The sequence below is a fragment of the Centruroides sculpturatus genome, unplaced genomic scaffold (genome assembly GCF_000671375.1).
Source record: "Centruroides sculpturatus isolate CEXI.00-Female unplaced genomic scaffold, Cexi_2.0 scaffold255, whole genome shotgun sequence".
Taxonomy (NCBI): domain Eukaryota; kingdom Metazoa; phylum Arthropoda; class Arachnida; order Scorpiones; family Buthidae; genus Centruroides; species Centruroides sculpturatus.
Genome location: NW_019384705.1, coordinates 601,610 through 615,788, shown reverse-complemented (window position 1 = coordinate 615,788; position 14,179 = coordinate 601,610). Strand labels below are relative to the sequence as shown.

The window sequence follows — 14,179 nt, the reverse complement described above, 5'->3', positions numbered from 1 at the left end:
CGTCTACACAAACAAGCCTCTATTGTGGCAACCGACACACGACTTATAGCTAAACTTAACCTACTTACAAACTAAGGAAGGAGAAATAAAATATAGATAGGGATAGTAGTAGAATAAAGGAGAAAATACCCGGGAGTTTTCTGCCACGTGGTCTCGGATGATTCACCGTCTTGAAATTCTTAATGACTGCAGACCTTATTTTCTTTCCTCTTATGAACGTCTACGTTTTCTGAAGTTGTCTTGTGGTCTTCCCGCTTGCCGTTACTTGAACATGGGGGAACTCGATTTCTTTAGCAATTGCCCTACGTTCCTCTATAATTCAGCCGTCTTACAAGGTTCCGATACCTCTGATCTCTCACTATGCGATCAGGGTATGATCCTTCTTCGGTTTTCTATCGCAAAGTTTCTTACTTCTTGCTCGACCCCTCGGTCAGGACCACACTCGTTTTCTTCCTCTCTCGACGAAATCGCAGCCACTTCTCCTTTCTTTCACTTCGCCTCCTCCCAGGGGGTTATTGCTCCTTTTATCTTCTTGACATTGTTTCACAGAATCGGTGATGTCACCCGAGGGAATAGGGATTAAGGGAGAAAGTTCTAGAACAGTTAAGACAAAAGAACAGAGGAGATACTAAGCCTAACTAAAATTAACAAAAATATATATAAAACTATGGCCGACGGCCACAATAGTTTTGATCCTAAATTTTTTATAATGATACAAAATAATTATTAATGCTGAAGTTCATTTCAGTATGGTAACCAAGATCTTTCACGTTGATTTCAGAAATGTTTTAGACCAGTAATCGGCAACTCGGTGCCCGTGGCGTATTCAGATTCGCCCTCTAGAACCATAGTCACGCAAATATATACAGTACTGTATACTTGTAATTTTATTAATTTGATTTTGTATTATTTTAGGTACATACTTTTAATTTTCAGTTTTTAGTTATTACATGCATGTATAATCTTTATTTTGTATAAATATACCGTATTTTCGCGAAATGACTGGCATCCTGGTCTATCCAGGGTGACCATAAAATCAGATATTTCCAAATGATAAACATATTAAATTTAAGAAATTCGCCGTAAATTATCTCAGCTTACACCGATTAACATCGGCTTTGTGTGAAATTTGAGAGGAAGGTGTTATTTTTAAGGTCGAGGTAGATGATCAGTGTAGTCTACACTGACTACTTCTACTACTATCAATAAGTCGTTAATTGTTTAAACGAAAACTCTTACTGATTTTAAATCAGTCAAATTACAATGTTATTATTTTATTGTAGCCTACTCGGAAGAATGTTTTCTTTAACGTTTAATTAACAACTAGTTTTGTTAGATCTGATTAATTTTATATTTTAGTCACAGTTTAACCGGAGTTTCCGGCATGCTGGTCTCTCCCCTTTTTTTACGGCATGCCGATCATTCCACGAAAATACGGTATACAGTTATTTTGTTTATTTATTACAATATCGCAATTTTTTTTCAAAAATGAAACTATGTGCCCTCAATGGTTTTTAAAATTTTTATTACGCCCTTAGTAACAAAAAGGTTGCCAACCCCTGTTTTAGACAATGAAAACATTGGTTTCTCCGGTCGAAAAACTTTTTTCTCATTTTTAGCTCTTTCTGCCCTGTGGGCACTCTGAAGCATCTTACCATTGATTTTTGAACACGTCAAATTCGCTAGGAATAATGTGAATTGTTTTGCAGCTTTCGATGATCCGATTTGTACATTGGCAATTAAAATAGCAAAAGTTCATAGATTTTAAATGTTCTTATAAGAAAAGTTTAGAGGATTTAAATTGAGATAGCATGCAGGCCAAGTTACCAGTCCTTCTCATCTAATCCATCTATTCGGATACTCATTATCAATGTGCTATCCTTCTTCGCGATTAAAATATGCTGGACCGCTGCTATGCATGAAAAATATTCGTAATCAAATAATTACCGATTATTCTTAATTAAATGTTCTAACTAAACTGCTGCTGATACTGAGATTAGATGCTAACGTATAGATTTTCCTGAGCCCGTAGATAATTGTTGGATAAATTCACAATTGCATTTCGAGTGAATATCACTTCATCCGTGAAAGCACATTCCTAAGAAACCAAGGATATTGTTGAATTAACTGAAATTGAATTAAATACTCTTTCGCAGACACCATTGAAAAATATTGTACATGCAAAGGAAAATCGCATGAATCAAGGGCCTACACTCATTCTAAATGATATAGATACAATTTGTATTAACAAAGAATAAACTAAATACTTTTATTTTACTTTGCATTTTCGGTTTATTTTTCATCTAAATGATAATTACATTGTTAATTATTGTTCTATAATTTATAATGGATATGCATTTCGGGCTTTATGCCTCTTCAGTCCTTATTTTATTAAGTATATCGGTAAAAAAACTATATAAGCAGTGCCGGCCCGAGGCAAGTTTTAGGATGGAGCAAAATCCTATTATGGCGCCTCTCTTCGTTGCCCCTAATTTATACCCTTTAATTTTCTTAATCACTGAAGCGCCCCTAGGACTTAGCGCCTGGAGCGGCTGCTCCGTTTGCCCTATGATAGGGCCGGCTCTATATATAAGTACTGTAATTAATTAAAATGGACTCTTCTATTTTGGTAATAATATCTGCCAGATCTCAGTGATGACAACGCAAGTGTTTAAATTCATTCTATGAATTTCGTTCATTTTCATAATTTCAATATGTTTAAAAAATTTTCTTTTAATTAATAATATATATATATATACAGTATATATATATATATATATATATTAAGTTTTGAAGCTGTCAAGTGAAATCTCGCAGCCGGCATGATACTTCACAGCTCTTATATGATCTTATTCGAACTTTTAACATTCTATCCGTTTCACTATGTAATAGTATTTTGATTGACACGTACAAGTGAAGCTGTAAACCAAATTACTATATAACAAAACATCTATATTACTATTAAATTATCATATCTTTGTACAGTGATATCTAAAAAATTTAACTTACCATCAGTTTCATTTTCTATTTCAAAGTATATATTGTTCTGAATATTATTGGCGTATTAAAGCATAATTTGGGGGTCGATTAATTTCATGTTATAAACAACAATAATTCCGAAGGACATACAACTAATTGTGAGAACAGCAAGCAATCAAGTGCTAAGTTACAGTACAGTTAGACTAAAAATATTAAAAAGGTAAGATGTCCGGTTAAAAAATTATCATGGTTATATTACGATATACAAACACTTATTTTCTTTCTTCAGCTTAAACATATAATAATAACAAAACATTTATGGATAGTTGTTTACTTTTGCATTTATAGAACTAATTTATTTATTTCTTTGTTTTCGGAAATGTTGCGTTCTACAATTTACAACAAAAAAGTGGTCTGATTGTAATTAGCCAATAATGGTATCATTGTATGAGATATATTTAACAAAAATAATAGATTTGTACAATACCTTTCTACAGTATTTGTACAGTACCTTTCTACAGACGGCCGGATGGCCGAGCGGTCAAGGTGGCAGCCTACCGCTCTGGGGGACCCGGGATCCGGACGGGTCAAATAATCCCCAGAATTTTTTCGAGGGGTGGTCTGTCTGGATATGTCGGGCCCGCCCCTCACCACCCGGTCGCCCCATTGTAGGCCTGGCCGTACCCATAATGGGCTTGCAAAAAGAGGCCCTCTTAGTGCCCACAGGGCGGAAAGAGTTAAAAAAAAGTACTTTTCTACAATAATAAATAATAGATTTGAAATTTTTGTATCTTCGTTACTTTTGTTCAACTACTGTATTTTACGGCATATAAGATGCAACTTTTGTCTAAAGAAGTCTTAAAAATCTCTTGCATTTTATATGGGCAGTTGCGACCCCTAGGTCTCAACTTCGCATGTAAAATCCCCGAACAGACAAGGGTCCTCTACCTAGCCAAACTCTTAAATAAAAAAAAATGCCATTGTTTAATTAAATTTATTGTTATTATTACTTTTCAATCCAGAATACAGTAAAAAAAAGGCCCTGTCAAAGACACGGGATGGCTTAAATACACTAAATAGTTTTCTCAAATATTCTGCATTGAAATAGGGTCGTGTCTTACATGTTAAAAATACAGTAATAATTTTTATTTTGCTTATAAATTGTTTTGTAGATTAATTTTAAAAAATATAATAATATTAATAATTCTTCAATATAATTTATATTATTCTCAAATATTAGGCTATCTTCAATGAGTTCATTATCCTTTTTTTTTTTTTTTTTTGGTATTTTTTTTTAAGAAGTACGAAATTGGCAACACTTAATCTATTGTAAACAACAGTGAAGAAATGGCGATACAGAAGCAGAAGGTGGAAAGTTTCTGGTTTAAATATACTTTATCTGCGGTTGCTGCTGCTGTGGCGGAAACCAGTGAGTAAAATATATTAATTTTCGATATATATTTATTTATTTAAAGCAAAAAAATATATACATTGTAAGAGATTACTCTGTATTAGAAGTTATTTTCTCTATGTTTGGGAAATCAGCTGATGCTGTTGAGCTTGCTTCTCTGTATATAATGATCATAAAATAAAAATATATGAAATATATATTGTCGTCTTCTGTATTTTAAATTAGTTATGTCTGTTATAAAAAGTTATAATTTATGGATTTCTACAAAATATAAGAATATAGCAAGAAGTTTGAAATTCAAAAATGTCCTTTACATTTTTTGGCCTTGAACCCCTTTACTTAACATTGTTCTATTAATAAGTTTGGCCTAGTAACAATTCAGAATTAAGAAATGTTAAACAAACAAGCAAGGATTTAATATGAGTATATTTAACTATTCAAAACACATTAATCCTGATTTAAAATAATTCCAATCAGGCTTTCAAAACATATTACATGTTTGTTTTATTATTTTATTCTTCTTTCTGATTTAAATATAAATAGAGCCATTGAAGTCTACAATAAAGATACTGTTTATAAAATGCATTTCAATAGACTTTCATTTTTTATTCAAAACTTAAATAACAGTCTCTCATCTGGACAAAATGATAGACTGGAAAAAATGGAGACCTACATATATAATGTTAATTTTTCCCTTATTCTTCATTGTCACAATGTTTGCTCTGTATTTTAACTGAAAGAAAAATGTTATCTCACATCAATCACTTTACTCACAATAGAGGGTGGTAAATTGAAAATGATTTTCATGTAATAAAAATAAAAGAACATAAAATTTAACAGTTAAACCTTTTGACTACAGCTAACTAGTTTTTATTGTGATTTTTGGCTACTTTTTGTCTTCAGATTTACAAAATACAGTACAGTAGACCCCCCCTATAACGCTTAGATACGTTCCACGCTAATCGAATTTTACATTGTAGGAATGATTAAATACATGAGCCAATCGCAGCCCAATAGGTGGGAACTTTACGGAATAAGGCTGTTCGAAAGGTTTTCTTCTATAAAATTAACCGATTCTAGACTAATTCCACTCAACATTTCCAAAACACGTATAATTTTTTGGGAGTAATCCGTATAAACTATGCTATAAACAAAAAATTATAGGATTACTTACCGAGTGTGTACCGTTCGACTACGCCGTTGCTTAAAGCTGGTTTTCGTCGCGGAACAGCACATGAAACGGCGGCCGCGATTTCTAATAACGAATTTTTCGCAGAAAAATAACTTGACCTTTGGAGACATCATTAATATAAATAATTTTTATGGCCGTTGAATAAGAAGTGTTTCTTTCACAAGAAATGTATAAAATTAGTGCTGTATTAGACTTACGGTACCTAATTTACATACTGTACAGACGATAATAAACTCAACTTACTAGCCTAAAATCTCCGTAGCGTGTTGCCAGGCGGCAGAAAGCATATATATAATTATAATAAAGTTACAATAAATTAAGTTAATATATAATTATATATACAGTACCTAATTTATATATAATTAATATATAATTATATGTACAGTACCTAATTTATATATAATTTATATATAATACTAAACAGACGATAGCAAACTCAATTTAGCCGCTCCGTAGCGTGGCGCAGGGTCGGAGGAAAGTAGTTCGGCTGCTCATCCACTATTGGTCCAGATTCTATCAATCTTGTCGCGAAACGACGTTATAAGAGGTATTTTATACGAATGTTGCTACAATTTTTTTGCTACGTTATAGGAATTGTCGTTATAGGAACGCACGTTATAGGGGGGTCAACTGTACTTTATTGGTGATATTTCCTTTTAAAGCCTGGCAACACTGATAAAAATTAGCACCTATAGAGTAGTTTCTATCTAGTGATCTGTCTAGAACTGAAACTTTTGGCATAGGGAATTTTTAGTCCACTTGAGGAGTGGACTAAAAATTTTAGACAGTTGCAAAAATTTGGAAAAACTAAATTTATGCATATGATATATAAAGGAGTTATATATTTCTTAATATGATATATAATGAGTTACATATTTCTTAATAATAATTTGTTAATGTTTGATAAGTTGAAACTGTATGAAAAATGTAAATTTTAGTTTATGCCCATTCAGAGGTTTGTTTTGCATCATATAATAGAGAAATTGCAGCCGACATTTTCATTGCAAAAACGTGTATGTTGGATGTTCAGCGCCATCTTTCTGTATGCCTAGAAATTTGATAATGGTGTTTGGAACATTGAACACAATTCCACTGACGTTCCAAATGCCATTGTCAAATTTCTAGGCATAAGGAAGGCAGCACTGAATGTCCAACGTACACATTTTTGTGATGAAAACGTCGGCCGCAACCTCTCTATTATAAGGAGAGTCGTAAAAACTTTATTGTAAAATGAGGTCTAAAAATGTTTTTGTTGTAAGAAGGGATGCAGATAAAAGTTTACAAGATTCTGACATAAGGCAACCTTGCTAATATTTCTACGGATAAAGGATGTAAGTATAAAGGATTGAGATGGATGTTTTTATGATAGTTTTAAGTGAAATACGATAATTTCAAGGGGTAGATAGATGATTTTTTCCTGTAAGTTTGGCAATCTGCATTGTCTTGAGATAGGAGAGATCATGTCTGGACAAGTGAGAAAAGTCAACCTTTTTCCGTAAGAGAATCAACAAATTATAAATGACAAAAATTTATAATTTCACTAATATTATCTTCAATTGCAAGAAAAGACTCAATATATTTAGTATTCTTACCAAAAGAAAATAGAACAAATTTCAGTATTCTTAACCATTTTTAATTAAAATGTAGATTAAATGAATGTTGGTGTGCAGGCTCCATATTGTTTAGTATTACAGAAAGCCATCATACAAACCTATCACTGGAAAATACAAGATAAACAATAAAAACATTGACATAAATTTCCCATGCCGATTGTTTTCCCATATCAGTTGTTTTATCTCTCAAGTCCTGCCAAAAACAATAGATTGAGAATCCACTGTATATATAGAGTGGATATATATGTGGATAATTTTTCTCTTCATTTTTTTCCACTCTGTCATTTTGTCCATTTTTTTCCACTCTGTCATTTTGTCCATATTACAGGCTGCTGTTTATGGATAAAAAAATCGGAGTCTATTGAAATGTATTTTTGTAGACAGTATCTTTTGTTGTGGACTTCAATTGCTCTATTTAAATCAGAAAGAAAAATACAATAAATCAAACATGTAATATGTTTTTAAAGCCAGAATGGAATTATTTTAAATCAGGATAAATATTTTTTGGAAGAGTTAAATGTTAATGAGATTAAGTAATGTGTAAGATACAGTTGACCCTCCTATAACACTTGATTATTCCATTTTATATGAATTCCATGTTGTACGAGTCACTAAGATTTTACAAATACGTGTGCCGGGCTGTAAATGGATCATGTATTTGTAAAATCTAAGTGACTCATACAACATGGAATTCATATAAAATGGAATAATCAACAGTGTTATAGGGGAGTCGACTGTACAGAAGAATTTAATATTCTAATTATGCTTTTTTATTTCCATGATTGTAACTGAAATACAAATTGATATTTAAGTCATTTTATAAGATTTATCTCAATATCTTTAAGAACTATAAACGATACAAAATTTAGAAAATTAAGAAGTATGAAATCAATGTTTACAAAATTATTTAATTACATCATTTTATACATGAAGATGGTATTTTTGCCTATTTCTTTAGTTTAACTTTATATAGAACTAGCTGCAAGGACCCGCTTCGCTGAGTTTTTATTTGTGGGCAAAAAGTAACGATAGTGAAGATTAAGATAATTACATTATAGACAATCTTGCCCGTTTTCACAGAATGCAAGAATTAGGTCCCCCGTTTCCAAACTAATTAGAGACCTGGTCCTGATTCTATTTCTGAACGCTCCTGTTCACGTCCAGTCAAACGAACTATTTTCAACGTTTCTGGAACATTTACAATCGTTCTATAATCGAACCAATATTCGAATTTTATGTTCGAATTTAATTCGAATATTGTTCGAATTAAATTCGAACAAATTCAAACATAACATTTGAAATAGAAAACCACTTTCAACCACTTTCAGTTCCATATCTCCCGCACCCTTATAGCTATCGAGACGCAACCCCCCTGCTGCACGAATGGAGACTTGGGGTTACTACCACATACAAACACCATTCACGTGCGATGTGTAGTTTTGGCTGAAAAGTGAAATATAGGGACACACACGTCCATTTATATATATAGATATTCAATTTTATATTGCATGAATAAATGCATTCAATTTGTTAATAAATTAAAAATAAGTTTAATATATAAATAAAAATTTTCTAAACTGCTTTTACGCTATGATACATTACTACAATACACGTAAACAAACATCCGAAATATTATTTACAAATAGGATTATTTATTGATTGAATGATATTATTATTCATGTTTTTTTTTGAGATTGGGATGAGTGATAGTATTAGTGGGAGTTGAGCCACTCTCACATATACATATACATCTTAAACATCATTTACAAATAATATTACTGATTAAATTCTTCATTTGATTATGTTCATTGGGTTTTGGGGTGAAGAGAATGGTGGTATGGAATAACTCCTCTAAAAACATTAAAATGCATTGTCATTGGGCTTAGGTATGATACATAACAAGTTAAATAAGTATTTAATAATAATAATAATAATTTTAAATACATAAATAATCATAGATAGTATTTATTAAATTTGAAATAGAATATACAGATATAAACATCTACCAAAACCCTGATACTTAGCAAATAGACACCCACGATTGCTGTAAATAATCTGGTGCCAAATTTATTTGTAATTCATAATTAATATTTCCAAATTATAGCCAAATTATTTACTGCAATTGTGGGTGTCTATTTGAAATAGAATATTTATTATCATTCTCACTTAAACTTATAAACTTTTCAGCAATATATCATCAGATGCAAATGCAATTATAGAATGTATATAATTTGAACTGCAATTGTTATGTTATTTATAAGATAATTTTAAATTTATTGTTTTTGAATGTAAATCTATGATTTTGGAAGTAAAGATTTAAACTCAAAAACCATTATCCAAATTGAATATACTAAAAGAAATAACAGAATTGAATAAAAAAAACAGTTTTATGATACTCTTAACAATGAACCCGTGTTCTAGCAAAAAGAAAAGGTAACTTTTTATGAAGGTTCTTTACCAAAAATGTAGGTAAATCAAGGTCAGATCAAGGCTCTTGTCCTTTTGCAATTGTTAATGACCTAGTAATAAGTGTTTGAATTACAGTCTGCTTGAAAAAAAGCCCATTGATTTCATCCCATTAGATTTGAAAAATATGACACCTGTTTTTGTACCACATCAAAAGAAAAATTAGAAGCTATGGTGCATATAGTTTTACTTTCCCAGCTCTGTTATATATAACAGAGGAAAAGTATGGTGATCAGTCCAAAAATAACCCCTCAAGATTTTTATATTCTTGGACTCAGGTTCTTGAAATGTCAAGAAATGCAAGAAAATTCAGGGGATATTTTTTCTGTACATGTGTTTTTTTTTTGTTTTGAAAATTCTGAAATTTTGCAGGGATTTGTGGTATGGATCAGTTTGTCCCCTTAAAATTTGACCCGCAGTTCTGAGATAAAAGCAGCTAAGACTGTGTTGGGTTTATTGTCAAACACAAAACACTGAAAAGAGTATACAAGAAGATTGCAAGAAGCATAAAGACATGAATTGCCTACAGCAGAAATCCACCATGTACAAATTATTAATGACAAGTTAACAGTTATGTGCACTGGGAATATACTGCATCTTTATTAGGAATGATAGATTTAAATTGGATTTGGAATATGTTGGGACCATGAACTGCTCATTAGCTACCAGATTAAAAGAACCTTGATACATGATAGAACACAATAAACCAGATAAGACCTTAGCTATTTTTGCCTCAGAACTGGGGTCAAGGTCAACCTTAAAGGTGCTAAACTGATTCTTACCACTCACAGTGTGGTCCAAATAAGTAGTCTGGAAATACTTAAAATCTTTAAATCAGCCAAACAGTTTTTATCTCAACAGTGTAGAAGAAATTTTATGGCTCTGGACCCTTTACAATGACATCCCTCTCATTAAAACATGAGCATTTACTCATAATATTTATTTTTATTTACATTTTGTATATTTATATATTTCTCTTGATCATCTAGTGGTGTGTATTTATATCTATTTATATATTTATCCCATCTTTAATGTGTTATTTGAATGGAACATTATTTTAAAATAACAAGTTGAATTACAAGATGAAGAGACTATATAAAGAAGATTGTTAAAAAAATTTCATCATTTTGTAATTCATCTTGTAATTTGAACTGTAATATTTATATTCAAAATTTATGTTTTGAATTTATTTCTTTTGGTATGTTGTGCATAGGATGTTATTTAAATGTGAAATTTTTGAACCTTGACCCATTCTTGAATATATGTTAACAATCTATATATTAATTGAAAGAGGGTTTCAGTTTTCACACAGTGCATTTTGGCCTCAAAACTCTACTAATCTAAATAACTTAATGAAACCCAATATTTAGCCCAATGTCATACAGCAGTGGTTGTTGCTGTATTACTCTACAAATCATCATAATTCCCAGTACTTTCTTCAGAAATATTAAAAAGTTCAGTTTTATTTTGATTGGTAAGATATTGAGTAGATTTTATTCATGAAATGATTCATCTGTTTTATATCTATGATAGCATTATCTAAAAAGAAGTTGGAGGCATGATTTAAACAATGTAAAATTTAATGGAAACATTTTTGGAAGTCTAATGCTCACTCCAGATTTAGAACTAAGCATGAAATTTGCATTATCAGTGTTGTTTGCATGATATTTCTTGCATTCAACAAAACGCAACTAAAGTTTTACAGTAGAGCCTCGAAAACTCGGCACTCGATAACCCGGCACTCCAGATAACTCGGCCACACCCTGGCAGGGCAAAAAAAATTCTTAATTAATTTTCATTATAGACAGCTTTATAAAAGTATAAAAGCTCTCATAAAGTATTATTCTGAGGTCTGTCTTATCGGGTAAATTACTGTACACAGTGTATTCATTAATTTTCATTTTCATGTAGTAAAGGCTCTATGCCTTCATAAAGAATGTACTTTTCCTTTGTTTAAGGGTATTTAGGCAGTTTATTCTCTGTTGTATTCTCAAGTAAACAATACATACAAGTAGAGTACAGTATTTTCTGAGGAAACACTCATACTTATTTTTTTTAACCCCATTCCCGATAACCCGGCATTTTCACAAACTCAGCCACCCTTCGGTCCACATTAGGCCGAGTTTTCGAGACTCTACTGTATTAAAATATTTAATACCAAATCCAACATCTCATAAATTTTTTTTAACAATCTCCTTTACATAGTCTCTTTATCTTGTAATTCAAACTCAACTAAATCAAGAAAAATCATAAGTGATAGATTGAAATCTTCAATTTAAATTTTTTTAATTTTTAAAATTTACAAAGTTAAAAAACAAATCTTTAAATTTTTTTGATCGTTTTAGTAAATATTTCGTTTTTAATTTCTCTTGTAGTGTGTCTAACTATTTTAACAGCTGTTTTATAAGAAGTCTCACTTCCATATTCATCCCATTTTTAATTGCAATTCAATTTCATCTATAATATCAGAAAATGGCCTACATTCTTTTTGCTACACTGTAAATTGTATTGAGACTTAATATATTTTTGATTTATTTTGCCTATACATTTTGTAATTACATCCTTAGCACAGTCTTTCAGTTGTTCCACATACACAGTAAAGTCTATAAGTTCTGGGACCAATTTTTTACAGCCATATTAATAGTGATGTCTAGTTATTAACATCTGAACTATGTTCTCATAATTGTCATCAAAGTCTACAAATAATTTGAATTGCCAATGGTTATCTGATATTGAGTATATTAATTATTGGTATTTTGTGAAATATGTTTTTTGAGTACTCATTATGGATTTGAAAGAACAACATGTTGGAATCAAATTTTGTTTTAGAGCCAGTTTATCACAATTTCAGCAATGTGAAAAATAAGATTCATTTATTCATTTGGCTTACAGAAGTTTATTATACAGGAATTAAATTTCATTAAATAGGGATATTTTTCAATATAAAACAGATGTATTTTCAGCCTTCCATAGAAAAATTTGCTGGAGGGAGAGAGATTCATAATATAGAGCAGTGTTTCCCAACCTTTTTTGTGCTATGCTCCACCTAAACCTTTCTAAAATTCTTATGCCCCCCTAACATATATAGTGGCTATACAGTTAACTTAAAAACAATCCACGAAAAACCTTTTTTTACGAGTGTTTTGTCACAATATTCAATGCAGTGTTAAGTTGTTGGAAGTCGTTTATCTTAGTTAACTTAAACTCTGGACGAGTCCATTTTCGAATTGCTCCCTTAACAGTCCAATTGCTCCCATGTGGGGCGTGGGCCCCACGTTGGGAAACACTGATATAGCTTTATAATATGAATGTTCAACTGTAATTAAAAAATTTATCTTATATGACTCATTTTAAAAATATTATATTTGAAAGTACAAATTTCATGATAGTTATATAAATATTCAAAAATGCTAACTTGGACAGGAAATATTTTTATTGAATTGAATGTGTTTTATTGTTATAATTAATTGTGAACTGACAAGTAAGATTAAACAGTAAACAAGTCTTTAAAGATTATCAATTTTAATTGAATATTTCACGTATTAAATTTTATTTTTTTAATTAATTAAAAGTACTATTTATTATTTCAGCTACATATCCATTAGATATTACCAAAACCAGATTACAGATTCAAGGAGAAAAGCTAGTATTTGCTGTGAGAAATGGCTTATCTAAAGAGGGTAACACACAAGCAAGGGGGATGATTGAGACAGTTATTGGGATTGGTAAGCAAGTAATGTTGGTAAGCATATATTAATAATTGAATTAACAAATTTAATATGCATTAAATTGTCATCATAAATTATTATTCTGTAAGTATTTAAAAATAATCAATTATCAATTTAACATTTTTTGTTAATTTTAAAAAGTTCATTAATTTAATATTTGACAAAAAGTATTCTGCAAACATGGAAAAAAGCAATATGATCCAGATGGTCCATTACAGGAAAAATCAAACATAGAAAAGCAGAGAACTTATTAAGGAAAATATATATGCTACATTTAAAAATCATATTTGTTTTTTCTATAATCAGAAATATTTTTGAATTTGATAAGTATAAAGCAGCAACTTCATATCACAGTCAGCAGCATAGGATTTGTCTATATGGATTGCATATTATGCATTTAACTATAACCACTATTTGTGCTTTTTTTTTATGTGGAAAAGAACAAATATGATTTTTCCTTGTTTTCTACTTTTTTATGATTGATTTCCCCCATATCAAATGATAATATAGGGAAAATATTAATCAATTTGGATTATATTGTCTTTTTTTTTCCTATGTTTTTACAGTGTGTTTAAATAATCCCTGTTCTTTTTCCATAAAGATAAAGTGCATAATTGACAGCAAAATTTTTCTTAAGTTAGCATTGCTAATCATTTTGTTTGTATAATTACAAGTAACAGTTTATTTCATAAGAAACTTTCATTTTTCTAGTAGAATTTACAATCTTTAAACTTACATAGGATAAAGTGAATATTAGAAATGAATCATAAAACTTTGTTTTTTATATTGA

The 14,179-nt window shown here is 30.6% G+C and overlaps 1 protein-coding gene across 1 annotated transcript in view; it reads left to right on the top strand.

The window, feature by feature from the left end:
* Window positions 1–4,284: 4,284 nt before the first annotated feature.
* LOC111627660 (mitochondrial uncoupling protein 4-like) overlaps window positions 4,285–14,179 on the top strand; it is a 73,862-nt gene continuing 63,967 nt past the window's right edge. Inside the window, exons 1-2 of the mRNA XM_023371260.1 lie at window positions 4,285–4,408; window positions 13,252–13,386. Coding sequence (XP_023227028.1) covers window positions 4,327–4,408; window positions 13,252–13,386 — 217 coding nt within the window. The 5' untranslated portion in view covers window positions 4,285–4,326. The remainder of the gene's footprint in view (window positions 4,409–13,251; window positions 13,387–14,179) is intronic.